The 21,441-nt window shown below is 32.0% G+C and overlaps 1 protein-coding gene across 7 annotated transcripts in view; it reads right to left on the bottom strand.

Annotated features, from left to right (window-relative positions):
• The window catches only part of LOC127709235 (scaffold attachment factor B1-like), a 93,314-nt gene that overhangs the window by 14,013 nt on the left and 57,860 nt on the right, over positions 1-21,441 (bottom strand). For all 7 annotated transcript variants that reach the window (XM_052214640.1, XM_052214637.1, XM_052214638.1 and 4 more), the window contains 11 exons: positions 20,868-21,315; positions 18,691-19,267; positions 17,465-17,499; positions 11,708-11,799; positions 8,674-8,823; positions 8,099-8,210; positions 7,291-7,524; positions 6,291-6,637; positions 5,587-5,750; positions 2,441-2,578; positions 1,427-1,555 (listed from right to left, as the gene is read on the bottom strand). In XM_052214640.1, the coding sequence (XP_052070600.1) occupies positions 1,427-1,555; positions 2,441-2,578; positions 5,587-5,750; positions 6,291-6,637; positions 7,291-7,524; positions 8,099-8,210; positions 8,674-8,823; positions 11,708-11,799; positions 17,465-17,499; positions 18,691-19,267; positions 20,868-21,315 (2,426 nt within the window). The remainder of the gene's footprint in view (positions 1-1,426; positions 1,556-2,440; positions 2,579-5,586; positions 5,751-6,290; positions 6,638-7,290; positions 7,525-8,098; positions 8,211-8,673; positions 8,824-11,707; positions 11,800-17,464; positions 17,500-18,690; positions 19,268-20,867; positions 21,316-21,441) is intronic.

The following is a 21,441-nucleotide window of genomic DNA, read 5'->3' as shown; positions in this document are numbered from 1 at the left end:
GTGAGGTTTTTATTAATGTGAATAATGCCATTTGGTGATTATCGCAATAATAAGAACTCGCATTCTGATATCTGATACCTATACCTGTATGCAGATTTTCCTGAAATCGCAATAACTGATCTTGCATTTTTGTGTATTCTTAAAAAATTGCAATAATAAATGCACCCAATAATTTCTAAATTTACAGTTTACTGTGAATTTATTATTATTTATAGTGGGATAACAATTTTCGTGGATTTCGTTGGAATAAGTGAACCACGTATTTAAATGTTCAATAATTCAAAATTATAAATTTTCTATTGGTTAAGAACAAATCTTTTACAACACCACAGAATAAAGTATATACGAAAATACTATTTTTCCTGCATCCAAGAAAATTGGTACACACAAAAATAAATGAATCTACAGTATCCTTTTTACAAGATGCAAATAATACAATAAATAATGTTACTATCAATTTTTCCCCTTCTTTTTAAAACTTTGTTAGAAATATATTGGTTATAATTAGTATGAAAAAGTTGATGTGAGTTAAAAGTCCACAAGACTTCAACACACTCAAACCACAAAAATAAACTGTAAAATTTCCTTTCTGATTATTACTTTCTTGAATTAGCTAGTCAACACAACCTCCCTTTAGAACTAAGTATAACCTTTAAACATTTAACACCCATCAAACAATAAAAACCACTAACAGACTAAGCAATTTAAAAAAGAACATCCTGTTAACATAATTAAATTCCACGTCAGAATTCTAAATTACTTTATTGCAAGTTATATAAAACATCATGTAATATACTTTCATAAGATATGGCTCATTTGATTCATGAAATGGTTACACCCTTTTTTTGTCATCCAAATCCTAAATCTGCCAAAATAAAATAAACATTTTTCATTTCACCTGACTTCTGAGTATTGAGTATATTTTTGTTACCTACTCTGTTGTAAGATATTCTTACGGTACTCCGTCAAGTGAGAGCAAGTAAAATAAGAAAAGGGGGAGGGAATTTAACTGACTGTTGAATGTTTTCTATACATAACAAAATCACTGGAAAACAGTTAATTTTGCCCCCAAATTGCATCAATTGTAAGGTTGATTTTACTTCTTTTACTTGCTCTTACTTGACCGAGTACCAGAATGTCCTACCATAGAGTAGGTAACATGTAGAAAATATAAACGCCAGAGTCAAAAGTCAGTAATATGAAAATAGTCTATATAGATGGGGATATGTGGTATGATAACCAATGAGACAACTATCCACCAGAGTCCAAATCATGCCAATGTATTCAGCTATAAGTCAGGGTTAGTCCTTCAACAATAAGCAAAACCCATACCATATAGTCAGCCATTAAAGTACCAGACAAAATAATTTATAACAATTCAAGCAAGAAAACCAACAGCCTGTTATAGGTTCCGAATATTACATACCTGTTATCATCAAATCGATTTTCATTTGTAGCAGCTCGTTTTGGTTCTGACCAGTACTCATCTCTGCCGCCACCTCTGCTGTCGAACGTTCGCTTCTGTGCTCTTCTTTGCATCTCCTGCTGTTCTAACCTGTCAAGGTGGAGAATGAAAAAGTCCAATAATATGCTATTCTACTTTTTGTGTGACAAGAGCAAGGAGCAGGAGATGTTTATGAAACCCGATAGGGAAATTTTCAAAAGGAAGTTTGTCAAGTTTCTATCATCAATAACTTGAAGCAAGGAGTATAATAATCTGTAATATAACTCCATAAACAAGACCAAGTTTGTAGATCTGTTTGCTGTTTGTGTCAAGACAACATGTCCGGCTAGAACTTTCAGTGAACAACTAAATATGGGTCAAAGCCCTTATTTGGTACATATTTCAAAAATTTCACATCAAAATGAACCATGGTACCTAGTTTCAAGTTGATGTAAACACAACTTAATGGTAAAGTACCTTGAACAAAAATCTGAAATGGGACAGATGAACAGACAGATAAACAGGCAAGGATCAGAAAATACATTGCCCGTCATTACAACAGAGCATAAAAACAAGGGTAAAAATGATTGTGGATGGTTTTTACACCCTGTCTCTGTCTCAGCTTATGGCATTTACGGCAGAGATAAAAACCAGTAAATATGTGGCTCAGCAATAAAATATCTTCATTTGTTCTCTTAATTCTATTGTTTGATTTTCAACTTTTGAAGCTATTTTCTATAATATGCACTGTCCAATATAAGCAGAGATTATAGCTTTCCATACAACTACCTTACATTAACCAAATGCCTAAGACACACTTGTTTTTTTTTTTTATACACCGCTTTTAGTTTTATAGCTGCACAGGTAATTATTTGTCTTTGGACTTTCAACATTTGGTACAGAGCATTAGTTCTAACTAAATTAAGTTCATAATGTTTGATTCTAATTTTCCAATGTTAATGTTTATACTGTTAAAAAAATGTATATATTACAAACCTAATTTCTTCCATCAGTCGTCTTCTCTCTTCTTTATCTCTCTCTCGTTCTACTTTGTCTCTCTCTAGCTGTTCCATTCGTAACTTCTGCTGTCGCTGCAATTCAATCTTTTCACGTTCTAATTGTTCCTTCTCTTTTCTGTAATTAACAATTTAAATAATTTTCCACTGATACAAATTCTAAATATGATTGGTTTCAATTTTTTTTTCTCAACCTGACTGGGTAAATTCATAAAATTTTGAATCGATTCAATGAACTCACACTTCTGATATCGATTCAGTGAACTGACAGTGCAGAGTTTGAAGTGTGGAACACCAGTGGACTTACATTTGCCTGTTTATTCTGATAATAAACTTTACTTTTGTTTTTAAAAGCACAGGTTTTCCTAATATTTGGCTTTGCGGTCATAAATCTTTACTCAGTACTCGAAGTACAAAGTTTGTGCTCCAAACACCAAATCAAGTATTTTGATAATTTGATTTCTGAGTATGATAATCTTACTAGAAAGTTTTATGAGGTAAGCCTGGATTATAATTTGAAAAACTTTGTATAATTTATAAAGAAGGAATATATTTAAAATAAAATGCTCCGCAGGGCGCAGCTTGATACGACCGCAGAGGTCGAACCCTGAACAGTTGGGGGAAGTATGGACACAACATTCAAGCTTAATATAGCTTTGGATTTGGATTGTGATTAAATATTTGACACAGCATAGGTTTCTAACACAGATTGAATGTGGTCTAAGAACTTAAAAATTTTAAATTGGACATTCACCTATTATGGTCCAATATCCAAAATCTAAATACATGGTTAGATTCAGCATATCAAAGAACCCCAAGAATTCAATTTTTGATGAAATCAAACAAAGTTTAATTTTGGACCCTTTTGACCTCAATGTGGACAAAGTTGATAACGGGGCCCAAAAATCAAAAATCTAAATACATGGTTAGATTCAGCATATCAAAGAACCCCATATATTCAATTTTTGTTGAAATCAAACAAAGTTTAATTTGGACCCCGATTTGGACCAACTTGAAAACTGGGCCCATAATAAAAAATCTAAATACATGTTTAGATTCAGCATATCAAAGAACCCTAAGAATTCAATTTTTGTTAAAATCAAACTAAGTTTAATTTTGGACCCTTTGGACCTTAATGTAGACCAATTTGAAAACGGAACCAAAAATTAAGAATCTAAATACACGGTTAGATTCGGCATATCAAAGAACCCCAATAATTCAATTTTTGATGAAATCAAACAAAGTTTAATTTTGGACCCTTTTGACCTCAATGTGGACAAAGTTGATAACGGGGCCCAAAAATCAAAAATCTAAATACATGGTTAGTTTCAGCATATCAAAGAACCCCATATATTCAATTTTTGTTGAAATCAAACAAAGTTTAATTTTGGACCCCGATTTGGACCAACTTGAAAACTGGGCCCATAATCAAAAATCTAAATACATGTTTAGTTTCAGCATATCAAAGAACCCTAAGAATTCAATTTTTGTTAAAATCAAACTAAGTTTAATTTTGGACCCTTTGGACCTTAATGTAGACCAATTTGAAAACGGAACCAAAATTTAAGAATCTAAATACACAGTTAGATTCGGCATATCAAAGAACCCCAATAATTCAATTTTTGATGAAATCAAACAAAGTTTAATTTTGGACCCTTTGGACCTCAATGTGGACCAATTTTAAAACGGGGCCCAAAATCCAAAAACTAAATACACGGTTAGATTCAGCATATCAAAGAACCCCATGAAATCAAGAATAAAACCCCATTGAAATTGGTCAAAAAATAAGCAATTTATAGGAAGTATCTTCTTTTGCACAATCCTGTGCTATTAAATATTTCTTGCTATTGCGCAATACTGTACAATTGACAATTTCTTGCTATTGCGCAATATTGTGCTATTAGATATTTCTTGCTATTGCGCAATACTGTGCAATTGAAGATTTCTTGCTATTGCACAATACTGTGCAATTGAAGATTTCTTGCTATTGTGCAATACTGTGCAATTGAAAATTTCTTGCTATTGCACAATACTTATTATATAATAATTTACACATCCTGTTTGGTGTGTATCTCCTACCATATCATTATTATTTGATTTTAAATATAAATCAGAAATAACCAACTTAAAATGGAAAATTTTAAAAGAAACAAAAAAGGAAAAAAAGAAAAAAAAGGAAAAAAAAATATATCCCCCCCCAAAATTTTTTGAACCCCCATTATGATTCATCACCCCCAAACTCAATCCCAGCCTTCCCTTTGTGGTATGGTACCTTGCAGTACAATTTCAGAGAGATCCATACACTTGAACACAAGTTATTGTCTGGAAACTAAAAAAAAATGTGTTTTTTGGCCCCTTTTTGGCCCCAAATTCCTAAACGTTTAGGGCAATTACCCCCAAACTCAAACCCAGCTTTCCCTTTGTGATATGGAACCTTGTAGTACAATTTCAGAAAGATCCATACACTTACACACAAGTTATTGTCATGAAACTAGAAAAATGCTTGTTTTTTGCCCCTTTTTTGGCCCCTAATTCCTAAAATTTGGAGGCAATTACCCCCAAAATCAATCCCAGCATTCCTTTAGTGATATGGAACCTTGTGGTACAATGTCAGAGAGATCCATACACTAACACACAAGTTATGTCTGGAAGTTACAAAAATGCTTATTTTTGGCCCCTTTTTGGCCCCTAATTCCTTTACTGTTATTACCATAACCCCCAAAATCAATCCCAACCTTCCTTTTGTGGTATTGAACCTTGTGGTAAAATTTCATAAAGATCCATTCACTTAAACTAAAGTTAGAGTGCGAAAACCAATGTGTCTTCGGACGACGCAGGACGACGCCGGACGACGACGATGACGCCAACGTCATACCAATATACGACCACAAAAATTTTTTTTGCGGTCGTATAAAAATTGTCAAGGAAATTTCGTACATTAAAGGTTTAGAAAATTGAAAGATTTTTCCCATTTTGGAATCGAGCTATTTATACAGGAAAATAACATTATTTTTATACCCCACCACACCTATTACCCACAGAAAAAAGCCATCATGTGTTGTTAAACCCTTCCATACATGTTTTCCTGGAGTGACCAAGACTGAAATGTTCCCTGCTGAGACATACCTCAACTGTTCCCTTTCTCTAGCCAGCTTAATGGCCTCAGTTCTTTGTTTGATCTGAACATCCCTCTGACGACGTTTTTCCCTTTCTATCTCTCTCATCCTTTGTCTTTCTAATTCCCTTTGTTTTCTCTCCCTCTGTCTTTGTCTTTCTCTCTCTCTTTCTTCCTGTAAACAAATAGTAGCCATTATAATAAAAACCCCTGTGAATACTTATAAAAGCCCCATCCAAAAACAATGACTGAGTCACCCCAAACTCTTGAACATAACATCTCTGTTGTTGTGAGAAAAGAATACTACTAATTGTATCTTGTTTAATTTAGATTTTGTCCAGTATTTATTTATTTCTAAACCCTAGAATGTACAATTTATCATGTATTAGAGAAATTGCAATAATATCAGAAACCTTCATTATTAGACCCCATAAATACATAAACCTTATAAACACTTTTTGCAACTCTCATTTAAATTAAATAAAGCTATAATTTGTGATGAATTAACATTGTTTTCTTTCAGTTGAACTAGAATTGAGATAACAGTATTATATTTGAAGAACTGTGAGAATCATCTGATGGTTGCAAATGTCTGTTTAATTGCTCTGCTAACGCGTCACCAATAAACTCGATTTCAAACAATCAAATCACCAACTGATACCCTCAAATCTTGCAATACAATAATATCATCTTCTAATTACACGCACATGTATACCTTTATTTTGTCAAAAGATAAAACATCTTTGTCTTTCTTGTCAGATTTAGGCGGATCCTTGACAGTAGACGTTGTAGATTTGGCACGGCTTTCACTCCTTTCTCCAGATTTCACAGGTGTTTTGGTCGGACTTTCTGTTTTCTTTTCCTCTACTTTTTCTTTTTCCTTCTCTTTTTCTTTCACTACCTCTTTTTCTTTTTCAGCTTCTTTTTCAGTTTCAGGCTTAGCAGTCGTTTCTGTTTTCGGCTTAGCTGTCGCATCTGTTTTCGGCTTAGCTGTCGCTTCTGTTTTTGACTTCGCTGTTGTGTCTGTTTTTGGTTTTTCTGTTGAACTAGGTTTTGATTTTTCTGTAAGAAGACTTTTTTTTATTAATATCTACAAAACATTTAACTGAACCCATCCTCCATATATATTGTGTACACTTGTTTATAATGAAGACTGTATGTTGTAAGTTTATCTGTTGAGGTTTTATTTTGATGCTTTTTTTGTTCATGTGTTCGTAGTTTGGTTTCTGTTTCATTGCTATTTATCACACATCACCTTTCATTCAAAATTCCAATAATATACATGTACAAGCTGAACCATGAAAAATGTTAATGATTTCACAATTTTTATAAAAATTCTGAAAATGACTGCACTGTTGAAAAATCGATAATGAAAAGAGTTGAAATAACAGATGTAGCTGTAAAATATTTTAATGTATAACATAAAATAGATATAAGAAGATGTGGTATGAGTGCCAATGAGACAACTCTCCATCCAAGTCACAATAAAACATGTTTATTTTTTTTCAAGTGTAAAACACTATTTTCAGCTATCTTGGCATTATCATGGCTGCCATTTTTTTTTTTGGTGGAGGAAGCCAAATTATCTCGAGAGAACCACCAACCTTTGGCAAGAAAACTTACAATCCTTGTTAACTAACATTATAGTTAATTTGTAAATTGTGACCTTTCAGACTGTTTGGAATATTCCAATTGAACAATAAATGAACACTGACCTGTACTGGAATGTGGTTTTTTAGCTGAATCATGTTTATTACTAGTAGCACTGCTATGTCTGTCCGATTTCCTTCTGTCGTCATGGTGATCACGTGAATGTGATCGTTTACGATCATCCTTTTTGACATCTTTGGAATCTTTCTTTTCTTCTTTACGATGACGATCAGATTTCTTGTCGTCAGTTTTCTTATCAGATTCTTTTTTAACGTCTTTTTTATCGTTGTCTTTACGATCTAGAAACAAAACATCTTGATTTACTTATACAATTTAAATGTATCAAATTTTTTATTTTTGAAAATCCTTAGGCTCTGATTACATGGATCTGACAACACGCTGTTTTACTTCCTGTTGTGATGGAACTTTTTATACATTTTCCTTTTGATTCTTCAGTCTTAAAATTTTATGAGATTGGTAGCAGGACATAGATACTTAAACATTCAGCTGAACAACTATCACAATTTGTTTCTAAAGTGTTTATCTATCTACTTCATGTATTTTATTAGTCTAACCCAAGAAACTCATTGTTAAAAAATTTGCTGATAAAAAGAATAACTGCACTTAATTTTTTTATACTGACTTCATCAGCCAAATTGTTGATTTAAAGAATGACACTTTTTATATACTGACTTCATCAACTGGAATATCAGCTCGCTGATGAAGTAAGTATCAAAAACAAAAAAGCCATTATTCTATAAGGATCCAGATTCTATTGCAATAATTCAAAAGCAAAGGGACTGCCCTTCTATTGCTGTCCTTCATCTTAAAAGTTACAGTGAGACCTTTATCATATTTTTCATAATAATTTACCTTTGTCATCTTTCTTGGCAGGAGTAGATTTCTTATCTCCAGAGGAACTTTTGGAATCTGTTTTCCGACTAGAAGGTGTGGCCTTGGATTGCATGCCAGGTTCACTCTTTGCCTACAAGAAATTGTAGTTAAGATGGTTATCAAAGAAAATGTCATCTGCCAGAAACAAATGTGTAAAACCTGTTGAATACATCTTTGGTAAACTAATCTGAAAGGGAAAATGTTGTTGACATCCCTATCTTTGAAAAAATCCTCAGCGAAGGAAAATGTGGTTTATGACCAAAGTCCTTATTAAGAAGATGTTATAAAGGAAATATTGCTCTTGTATGCAAAAAAAGACTGGATTCTCTTTGACAGGGTCTTGTAAGAGAATATAACTATAACATTTGAATAACTTTAATTTTTTATTAAGTGTACATGTATCTTTTGGTTAGGTTAATTAAATTTAAAATAAAAATCTTACTGCATAAAAGTTTTACAACCTTGTTTCCGTTATCTAATAAATACAAATTCCTGCCCCATTTTACAGGCTATACCACCCCATAGTGTCTTAAATCTAAGTATATTCCACTTACTCTTTCCACTGAGATCATCTTTCCATGAAGTTCAGTCTTGTGTAAGTGTTGGATAGACTTAGTCGCTTCATCCGAACTCGACATGGTGACAAAACCATAGCAGCGAGAACCTGGACTCTTGGCATTAGTGACCACTTTGGCACCAACAACCTACAAATACAGATTTTATATTAGTTAAGATGTTAGCTACTTTTTTTCAAGTTTTACTCATAATTTTTAATCCCTCTGCCCTTTTCCTAGGGGAAATTTTTTTTTAAATTGACCAACCACTTTGTGTCTAGTTATTGCCATAAATGTCAGCATATCATTATAAGTATGGCATTCAGTATATAAATAGTTTGTTGTAAACCTTAGCTGACAACTATCTCTCTGGCTAATTCTAGAGCCTCCCAATATTTTTTTTGAAAATTTTGAAATCTTATACTCAATACAAAATAGAGAGGTGTGGTATGATTGCCACTGACAGGTTTTTTTCCTGTAAAAATAGATGATTGTCAAAACATGGTCTGATTAAACAATGTAGAGGAATCTGACATTCTTGTTTTAACATGGATTCTTTAATGATGGGATTAAAACATTCTAAATAATATAAATGCAAGTAGTCAGATGAAATATTATAAAAAAACAAAAATAAATTGGATTCTATAGTAAAATCCCTCTCTAATAAAACAAATCTAGACATCTCTCACTTTGAAGGTTCAAAAAATTAAAATATTCATTTATAATTGATTATGTAATAGAAATAAATTCTTTAAAAAAGAGAGAGAAATAATATGCAATCTACATGTACACTTCAAAAGATCTAATAAAAGTATAAAACTAGTCAGTCATAAACAACTGTTTAATCTAATATGCATAATTCATTTTAATTCTGCATACCAAACAACAATAAAGTCATAAAATACTATTTTCAAACTGTTATATACAGAAAATAGTGAAGGCATAAAAAAGATTACAATCTTTATAGATTTTTATTTTTCAGGAGGTAGAAAACTAATTGCTACTGCTTTGGATTTTTTTGTGACAAAGTTGACTAATGAAGACATAATCTTTCAATCAGTTTAATTGAAGTCTGGAGCTGGCATGTCAGTTAACTGCTAGTAGTCTGTTGTTATTTATGTATTATTGTCATTTTGTTTATTTTCTTTGGTAACATCTTCTGACATCAGACTCGGACTTCTCTTGAACTGACTTTTAATGTGCGTATTGTTATGCGTTTACTTTTCTACATTGGCTAGAGGTATAGGGGGAGGGTTGAGATCTCATAAACATGTTTAACCCCGCCGCATTTTTGCGCCTGTCCCAAGTCAGGAGCCTCTAGCCTTTGTTAGTCTTGTATTATTTTTAATTTTAGTTTCTTGTGTACAATTTGGAGTTTAGTATGGCGTGCATTATCACTGAACTAGTATATATATTTGTTTAGGGGCCAGCTGAAGGACGCCTCCAGGTGCGGGAATTTCTCGCTGCATTGAAGACCTGTTGGTGACCTTCTGCTGTTGTCTGTTCTATGGTCGGGTTGTTGTCTCTTTGACACATTCCCCATTTCCATTCTCAATTTTAATTAAATCTTGTTTTAATACATGTCTGGTACAAATATGTAATGCATATTTGGATGTGAACTAATCGAAACCAGAAGACAGACAGAGCTCTAAAATACATTAGTGTTTTTTTAGGAAGGATTTAAGGACAGATGGGCAAGTTCCCATTGTCTTGTCTGAAAGGGAAAACTTAATCATGTTTTAATATGACAAAATTAAAATTATTGAGTAAACTAAATCAATTTTCCTTCAGAAAAGAAAAATGTGTCCAGTAGTACTATATGGAAAGAGTGGAGCTGCACCCCTCTATTTTATTTTTAAAGTTTGCCACCTCTTTTTATACAGGCAATGAAACCTCTGAAGAGGTTAAAAACTTGTTTCTCCTGGTTACATGTAAGTTTGGACATCTTACATTTTACAGTGATTTCATTATTATTCATGGATTTCTAGGATTTAGGTAAATCACAATATTTAGTGTTCCAAGAAATACAAACTTATACCAAAATTCTGTACAAAAAGCTGTCATATCAGCTGATTTAAAAAATTTTGTCCTCAGTGATCAGTATCAATCCTTTCAGGTTTAAGAAATCAAAAGGTACAATTCTATTTCTCTAACGTAAATGACCTACATTACAAAATACCACCACATGTTTCCCATAGTACAGAATGTTTTTGCATTAATATAAACTCAATCAGGCCTTTAACGCATACATCTTGATAAATAATCACATAAAAATTAAATTTCCAACTCAATAGATTGGACAAGTAGCTTCCATTATATCTATTGTTAAAATTGAATTGACTCCTGCTGACAAAATCACTCATCTAAAAATACTGACGTTAGAAAATTGAAAAATAAACTTTATTGAATATATTTGAATAAAAGGTTAAAAGAAGTCACTCGTAATAAAAAATCAATAAATAAATGTCATTTAGTGTAAAGTAAACAAAGATTGAAACTTGTGGACATCTATACTGAGAGTCCAGTAATTTAATGAAATCAGCTGAATCAACATAAATGGCTGACATTCCATCAATACCGTAGAACTTAAAAGCCTATGTAATTTCTTAAAAACACATATTTAAAATAAATTGATTGTTGCTTAAACATTCAAATTATCATGATAAATTCAGATTAAACTCATATTTTTTTCTTGTGCCACTTCAAAATCTAAACTTTGGGTGGGTGTTTTTGAAGAGTGAAAATGAAGAAAAATTTTATACCCCCTTTTTAAAGTGCCATGTATGTTTTAATTGAACAGCCCTTAAAGATATACATGAATACATGCAACAAATGACAATAATTCACTTTACATTGATGTCCATTGATGAGGATTTGCATTGATGAGGAGTTTACAGTCATCCAAAACTTTCTCTTCTGAAACTGATTATTTCAAATGCCAATAGCTACAGGCCTAGGTTCCACTGGTTAACATGGTAAATATGGACAGTCCATTCTGATAGTACCTGTCTGAGCGTGATCATAAGACTCTTACCTTTCCATATTTACTGAAAATGGACTTTAGGTCTGTGGCTCTTGTGGACGATGCCAGTCCACTTACCCATAAGTTACGACCAGTGGAGGCAGCTAAAATATAAAATTAAAAATCAATTAAAAAACTTTTGAAGCACATTTACAACTGTAATTCAAACAATTACCGTGGATTCATTTTTATTCGTGGGATACCAATTATCATGGATATCGTGGGTGCAGGTAAACCAGGAATTTGAATGTTCAATGAAATACAAATTTTCGATTCATTTTTATGCAGACTTTTGTAAAACCACGAAATTAAATATCCCCAAAAATACTATTTTTTCTGAATCCACAAAAATTTGTATCCACAAAAATAAACGAATCCACAGTACCATACATGTAGGTACAAAATAGAATTCTACCGCCTATTAAACACTTGTTGTCTAATTTAATCATGACACTGGTTCATTCATATTATTTTGCACCAAGATAAAATTGAGAATGGAAATGGGGAATGTGTCAAAGAGACAACAACCCGACCATAGAGCAGACAACAGCCAAAGGCCACCAATGGGTCTTCAATGCAGCGAGAAACTCCCGCACCCGGAGGCGTCCTTCAGCTGGCCCCTAAACAAATATGTATACTAGTTCAGTGATAATGGACGTCATACTAAACTCCAAATTATACACAGGAAACTAAAATTAAAAATGATACAAGACTAACAAAGGCCAGAGGCTCCTGACTTGGGACAGGCGTAAAAATGCGGCGGGGTTAAATACATGGAAGATTAGTCTCTTAACCTAGTACGATATATTTGTAGAGAATATTTTTTGAAAAACATATTTTAACAATTTAATACCTTTCATATTATTACACTCTAAATTCAGAAAATTTTCAGATGTTTTTTATCATTGCTAAAATTATGATGGGATAGGTTTTGCAAAAATAGAAACTTGCATTTAAAATTTTGATAGCATTTATTGTATGGACCATTTCCTGAAATCACAACAATTAATATCATATTTCTCTCAATTGTTCAAAACTGCATTAAAAAAAGCAAGCAAAAATTTCTGAAATTAAAGTATTAAAGAATAGATGTCTAGCAAAATCATCATTAGTTAAGAATCGTTAAGTATCATATAATACAAATTTTCCCCGTTTTTTTATAATAGAAATCAGAGTAAACTCATTCTGAAATGCCTTTTTTTTGCTTTCCAGATGTCCTAAAAATTGTTAAGTAAATAGCAGAATATCTTCAATACACATAATTGCTAACACACTGATATTAAGCTAGACATAAATTCTATTAACCAAAAGTGTGAAAAAAGTTATATAAACATAACTTCGAAACCAAATTTTCTCCACAAACTTTATCTCAAAAGCTAAATTAAAAATACTCAAATACTTTGCATAACTTTAACATCAAAAAAAGTTTTTTTCTATTAAATAACAAACAAGTAAGTTTGTTGACACAAAAAAGAAACTTTTGGCGAAAAAGTTGTGGATGTACGTAAACTTAATTAAGCTTTTGATTTTAGGTCCTTGCAGAGAAGAATTGTTAAAAATACTTAATTAGATAAATTTGGTTTTTTTTCATATATTTTCATTCTATTCGTGTCGAACATGCTGTTTCCAACTATCTAAAGTGAACATTTTTAAGTATAAATGTATTTGGTATATAATTTTTTATAAGTCCTTTAAAACTTCTCCTCTTATAAATATAGAAAACTATTTTGTAAAAAATTTGTCCTTTTGTTGAAATATTAAAAAAAAAAGTACTACCAGTCTTTACACAATTTCATGTTCTGCAAATATTTTTATCGAAAGGCAGCATGATTTAGTACTAATAAAATATATATGAATAATAATAAAACACAATAAAATTATTTGATGTATTAGTTTTTATTTCCATAAAATTTCAAACGGTTATTTCAATAAATTTCAAACGGTTTATGATATGGAAATGTGTTTTTAAATTCAGAAGAGATAAAATCTCCCTACCAAGCATAACTTTGCCATAAAGAGTTAATTTTGTTCAGTATTTCATAAGAGTCATGTTGATTTTATTTTGGTGAAATTAATAATAGGCTTCTTTTTACTAATGCACTTAAAACATTATTTGTACTACATTATTAAAAACCAAATTCAGAAAAAGGGAGTAAATTAAAAGCTAATAATTTTTTTTTAGACAAATGTAAATGAAATAAGTTTTAGTATTTGAATATTGAACATTACAAACTCCTTAATTATATTCTATGCATTTGAGTGTTAATTTATTTCAACTATAGCATGCAGTCTATTGAATTGCTCATCTGTTTTTTTATCAATGGGCATGACACTTTATATTCATTAATAAGCAGTGTTCTGCAAATTTTAATTCCTTAACTCTTTCAAATAAGTAAGTAGTCAGTACACCTGTACTGACATTCAATATCATGAATTTGTCATTTTTTGTTAATTTGTTGTTCATAAAACTAAATCATCCAATATACTATAGTTTTCTACCCACAGGCAAAGATTGCCTCATCAAGATTAGGACACAACTAAAATGGAATTCTTTGTTTACATGCTTATCAACTTCCGAATTGATTTGACCTTTCAACTGTTTTGAATCAAGAACAAATGACGAGTCTAGCATATACAATATGTGTGTCTAACATATCCTGGTGTGTTTTCTTCTGACAACAAAGAGTCAATGCTTCAATACTTTCCATTATGACAGAACAAAATCAACAATTTTGTTATTCCATGGCAGATTTTTAAAAATGTATATATACATTCAACATCAATGAACATCCTTTATTCAAGGGTCATGGTAAGGTTATATTTATCAGTCATGGTGATTTTCAAATAAAATGATTAATGTATAAAATAGTTATCCCTTGGACGTCCATTATTACACAAAAGAAAGTAATTTTGAAATTTGATAATCCTTTAACCCAAAAGACTTCAAATTTTAACTTGTATAACCTATTTTTCAATAATTTCAGCTACAAAAATTTCCCTATGATAAAACATAGGTCAAAACAATTAGACTTCACAAACAAATAATACATACAAGGATAAAAGGAATCTCAATAAAAGGGGAATGTGTCCATGGAACACAGATGATGCCCCCCTTGCATATCATATAAAGTTATAAAGGGACATAACTGAAGAACGGGAAAAGTGACGCTACCCAAATTTGTACTTGCTCTGAGTTTTGTGGTAATAAGTATTGTGTATAAGTTTCATAACATTTGGTTGAGGCAAACTTAAGTTAGAGAACAGAAACGAAAAATTCAGCAATTTTTCCATTTTTAAAGGGGCATAACTCTAGAACGGTTAAAGCCACGCCACCAAAATTCAAACTTGACCTGTGTTTTCTGGTAATAAGCATTGTGTAAAAGTTTCATAACATTTGGTTGAGGCAAACTAAAGTAAGAGAACGGAAACGAAAAATTCAGCAATTTTTCCATTTGTAAAGGGGCATAACTCAAGAACGGTTAAAGTGACGCCACCAAAATTCAAAATTGATCTGTGTTTTGTTGTAATAAGCATTTTGTATGAGTTTCATAACATTTGGTGGAGGCAAACTAAAGTTAGAGAACGGAAACCAACTTTGGGATGTACCTACGTACGTACATACGTACTGATGGACAAGGGTAAAACTTAATGCTCCCTCCGCTACGGCAAGGGCATAAAAATTCTGGACAGTACAACAGACCACATTAACAATCAACACCTGACACCTCCATCAAAAATAACAGACACACTAACATAGACAAACAACAAGCAACAACAGAAATTTGCAGAGGAACAATAGAAAACCTGCTGGCAAATTGAATAAATTGCACATTAGTATTACCCTGAAAAAAAGGGCTTAAATATATATACAGTACAACTTTATAACAATTTGAATGAAACCTCATTTCAAAGGGTCTACTCTTTTGAGAGGTCAATTTAGGCATTCTAATGAGTTATTGAGAAGCTTGATAGTACATTTAAATTTTAGTAAACTTTTAAAAGTTTTTTCATATAAAAGTCCAATTTACATCCCCCACTGTGTATTCCTGACAACTTGTTAAAAACAGCTGTAAAATTTCATATTAAAAAAATAAAAATTGCATTAGAATTGGAGAATAACTTATTTTTATCAAAGTCACTTCAAATATATGAATAAAACCAGATTTAAGAGCTCATTTGTTTGCACAAATATCGACTGAATTTGATTTAATAACAAAGAGGTCATATATGATTTTTGCCTATATCTCTTTTGATCTTTATGTAAATTTGATGGGAGTCAAGATAGGTCACAAATCACTTGAGATATGAATTGTACATTATCCAGTCCAGTGAGGACGTCAATTACACGGGAGGGAAATGACAATCTCTTGATACCCACAAATATTCAATTTAAATCTATTTTCCATCTCAAAAATTTCATTATAAAATCAAGGTTTATTTTATTACACTGAATTTTACTATAAGCTTACAAAAGTCATGAAAGTGTATGACACAAAGAATATTTGAAATAGTGCAGGTTTTGTTCCTTTAAATATTTATAAATTTTTGTTTTTTTTAGGGGGAAAGGGGGGGTGTTTGAGGTCAATAAACAGTCTTGTTTATTAATTTACATTCCAGTTTGGTTTTAGCATGTTTAGGACTGTTTCATAAAAATTTTCAGGTTATATTTACATTTCTGCAGGGATGGAAATATTCATAAAATATTTAATAACAAATTTGTTAATGATAAGGGTCACAAGTAAATGCCTACAATATATAATATAGAACATGTAGAATCTGGAATCAACCTTATTTTTATTAAATTTTTTAAATAATTTTTTATTTTAATTTATTTTATTGGAGAAGTGGCCAGGTATCTATCATTTTGTAATTGAAATTAATTAACAAGCTTAAACGCATACATGTAAGGATAAGACAAAAGTTATGTTGATAGTAACCTCTAGCTATTTTCACAAAAACTTTACAACAAAAAAGGCAACAATTCAGTTTAATTTCAATTATATTATTTTTTATTGCTTTTGTATTAAAATAATAAATTAATAGCCCCTCCCACCGCCCCCCCCCCCCCCCCCCCCCAAAAAAAAAAAAAAACCAAACCAACCAATATCTGCTATGTTTTGCCACTGATCATAAAATAATGTACAAGAAGTTTCTCTAAATGGTTGTACCACCCTTATTGATCTATTTTTTTTCTGTCCAAAAATCTAGTCCAAAACTGAAGCCAAATGGTTATTTGCATTGAATTTTTTTTTTACAATATTTACACACTATTTAAACATGAATGAAAGAAGGCATAATATATACATGTATATGTCAATGAGACAACCACAAAAGAATTAATGCATTTTAATTTCAATTGAACAAAAAAGAAATTTTACATAGCCAATAAGATTTCTCAGGTTTCTGCTCTTTTGTTCTGAGATGTTTCGGTAAAATATAAACCAACTGTTATAAAACAAAATCCCATACATTTGATACACTCCACACAATGTATAAATATTTTTAAAAAAAATGTCTACGTTTTTATTTTTAAGGATATCATAAGTTTTTGGTAAACTGTTCTTTGCATTCATTTTTTTAAGCAAAACAATCAGATACATACTTTATATATAAATAATAAAACATGTATATTATATAATTATATATATCACAATTTTAAAAAAGTTTAAAAGTTTTCTAAACTTCCGAACACATCACGCTTTTCAAATTTAAAAGTGTGGTGTTCATTTTTCATAAGTGTGACAAACACATGCACCTTCATAAGATTACCTTTCTCATCCTTTTTTGTTTCTTTACCGGAACTACTGAAAATAGTAAAACACATTATGAAACAAACATTTACATTAAAAAAAAGTTACGAGAAAAAAAATAAGTCAGAATGTTTTAACAGTGAAAAATTAAGCACCTTCTAAGTCGCGCACTGCTCTGAAGACCACTTCCTCACCATTTTCATCAACCAAGCGAAAAGGTCTATAACGCTTGCGTTTGGATCGACAGCGTTTTTTCTTAACACTAAATACACTATTGTATTGTTCATATTTTTTACGGAAAAGTCCATGCACTAAACACCAGCGGTAGCTGTGGAACTTAAACTGACTCACAGTCATTGTCTATCAGAATATATTTCAGTCACAAAATTGTCAACAAAAACAACACAGGGAGTTAAATCCTCATTTCCTCAAGGTAAAGCACAGTTTTTCACGACCTTTTTTCTATTCTATATAGCATCACAAACACCTTAAGCATGTTTTAATTCATATTTTTACAATAAAATATATCAGAACAGTGAGAGCACAAATTACACAACAAATTTTTATTTAAATGATCATCAATATCCATATTCATTTCATCTACACAATAAATGGGTGTGTCCCAAATTGCTGTTGTCGATTTCCATTTGAAAAGGGACATTAAATCAGTGAACCGTTTATATAATGCTATAAGTTATTAAATATTCTATTTTCTTTTTTCATGTCATTAATGATATCAAGAATATGAAAATAGATCAAAACTACAAAATATATTATACCACATAAAACAAACTACGTCTTTTCACATGTTTGATCAAAGATTTTTTTAATTATGGGTGCAACCTTTAATATAATTGACAAACTGTTAGTGCAATAAACTGTATCAAGTTGGTTTGATACTAATAGAACTGCTTTGCTCTCTTCCTTGTCTTTTTTATCTGTTTATATTTTAAATGTGGTCTGCCAATATATTTGTTGCAATGATTCAGCAAGAAACTTATATATATCAATCGAAACTAATAACTTGAAATATTTTCCATTTTCTAAAAAAAAAAGCAACTAATGGATATATAATTGTCCAACCGAACAAAACCTTTTAATGGAACCAGTTCTCTAATCATTATGGATGCAATGAAGAGGCTTACTGTTCCAACAAAATACAAGGGAGACTATTCTTTGTTCCAAGGTAAAGGAAAGTAACTCTCTTGACCTATAAGGGAGTAGATTTATACAAACCAAACCGACCTCTTAGCAGTTGATTTTGGATCCTTCTCGTCCTTTTTATCCTCAGGTTTCTTGTCAGTTTTTAGTTCGGTAGGTTTCTCTGGAGTCTCCTTAACCTCTGACACAGTTTCTTTCTTCGTTTCCTCTTTAGAAGTGGTGGCCTCATCCACTTTTGCCACAGATTCCTGTTTGGGTTCATCTTTGCTTTCCACTGGTTTCTGTCCATCAGCGCCAGTTTTACTTTCTTGCGTAGTAGAAATCAGGTCAGCGTCCAGATCATTCTGTGTATCATCAACATGAACCACCAACGATTCACTATCAATTTCCTGGCTATCTAGTTTTACTGCTGTCTTTTTTCCGACACTAGACGGCTTGGATTCAGTTTTTTGAACATCTTTAGCAACAGGCTTTTTTGGAGCTGGCATTTCCTTCTTTGGGTCAGGTTTCTCAGCCTTTTCCAACGTTTGGACGGTCCCTCCTGAAGTTTTAGCAACGTCCTTTGCTGTTTGGGCATTGTCTTTCTGAGCAGCCTCCTCTGAACTTTGGGCAACCACTGTTTGGGTGGGCTCTGCTGATTTTTCAGCAGACTGATCTGGTGCTAAAGAATTCAAAATATAACTTGATTGGCAAATCTAAACACAACTTGACAACATGGTTTTCTTCCTTTTAGTTTAATTGTTACACGTTATTAATTGTATTTTATGTTTTTATGGACCAGGGACATTTATTTCCGTTTTCTTAACCTCTAAATCAAGAATACTAAAGGATTAAATGAAAAAGAAGCCTCTGTCTGCCATGGTCTACTTTTACCTGAGATAGGCTTTACATAGCCATATCCATGATTTCCATCATGTCATTATACGTTCATTCTCTACAGAATCCTTAATTACCACAATGCCATCATTGTTAATAATGTCTACATACATGTATCTCCCGACTGCTGGTCATACTGGAAAATCCAACTCATCAAATACACAAAACTTCGATACTACTACTAATATTGGCGAGAGAAAAAAATTGGTTTTAATAACACAAGTAAGTAATCATTCCTTCAAAATATTCCAACTACTGCCACTTCTTGAACTTCAAATTCTTTTCTCTGGTTGATTTCTATTAGAACTTTCCACCATCATACTTTTCATTGGTCTATAAAAAAAATCCACATCTCCATTCTATCAGCAAGCTTTTAATAATAACTCAAACATAATGAAAGATAATTTTCTAACACTGTTTCTTTCTGATGGTCAGTCTAGTTTAAGAATGTTGATTTTCATCTCTTTCACCATTACCATAAAGGCTTCTTCACTTCATTTTGAATATCATTCTCCATGACAATAAGGTAAGGATTGTTTTTTTATTCCAATAGGACGAAAATAATTATTTTGGTCACCAAAATACTAAATCTTGAACTCCAAATGTACTGAGTAATTTTGTATTCCTCCGATGATTTATCATAGATGTCCTTTGATTCAAATGTTCAGTTCAAATGGATGGTTTTTCTTCATTCGCCATTGTTAATCAAATATTGCTTGACACAATAGACAGACATCGTCAAAAAGAGGTCCGTTCGATACAGAAGTAGATTTCCTTAAGTCTCTGAATGGTCCAATTAATATGAATTTGTATTCAACAATGAGGTCTGTCCGATAAGAAGTAGATATCCTTAGCCTCTGAATGGTCCAATTAATTTGAATTTGTATTCAACAAAGAGGTCCTTCCAATACAGATGTAGATGTCCTTAGTCTCTGAATGGTCCAATTAGTCCAGTATTTATATTCATTACAAAATGCTTCTGCAATCCTAAGTAATATGATAAACATTACAATCCTAACTCTTCAATTGTAAAAAAACTTGTTTATTTCTTCTCAATATAGTTAAACGAGCTCCTCATTTTGGGTCCATCACCAAAATAACTTCATCTCTTTTTCGGAAAGAAACACTTTTCACCTCCGCATTTTTCCGATCACTGAAACAACTGATCATCACATCATGGACTAAGATCCAATCACTGGAGAGAAATTCTTCCCATTTAGCTTTCCTTGGTCTGGTTAGGTTAACGGACCATGGACCATGACAGAACAGAGGCCCTTAACTAAAACTGTTTATTGCCTTAACTATTGAGGAGAGGGGTCTTTCTACGTGAGAGAAAGTGTGTTGTACTTAACCAATCAATATCATACAAGAACAAAACCACTTACCTTTATCAAGTGCTGGTGGTGACTCTTCAACTTTTTTCTCAGATTCCTCTACCTTTTTCACCTCTTCAGAGGAAGAAACCTGAGGAGTTTCCTTTACTTGTTCCTGTTCTGGCTTCTTTTCAGCTACCACTTTCGGTTGCATTTCTACAACAGGTACTGAGTCTGGTTCCTTGTCCTGTTTTGCCTCCTCAGCCTTGGCTGGTTCTACTGATTCTTTTGCTTTTTCCTCAACCTCCATTTTTTCTTCTTCTTTTTTCTCTTCACTTCCTGTATCTTTCACATTTTCAACTTTAGAGGTCTGGACTTCTTCTTTCTTATCTTTTTCTTCCACAGTTTTGGACTCTTCTACATCATCTATAATTTCTATACATTCTATTTTCTCTCCCATGGCCTCAGAAGAATTAGTTTTGGAATCCATCTCCATTTTTTCTTCTTTTACTTCTTCCTCCTACAAAGTCAAAATAATAAAACACTTCTAACACTACTCATAATTATGACATGTACTTGTTTATGAGGGACTGGACAGGAGGGTCTTAAATTCTGAAATTTCTGTCCATTATTCCCCCTTTTTTTT

This window comes from Mytilus californianus, unplaced genomic scaffold (genome assembly GCF_021869535.1).
Source record: "Mytilus californianus isolate M0D057914Y unplaced genomic scaffold, xbMytCali1.0.p SCAF_7, whole genome shotgun sequence".
NCBI classification, from domain to species: Eukaryota; Metazoa; Mollusca; class Bivalvia; order Mytilida; family Mytilidae; genus Mytilus; species Mytilus californianus.
The sequence above is the reverse complement of the archived record's forward strand: the minus strand, read 5'-3'. Positions and strand labels throughout refer to the sequence as shown.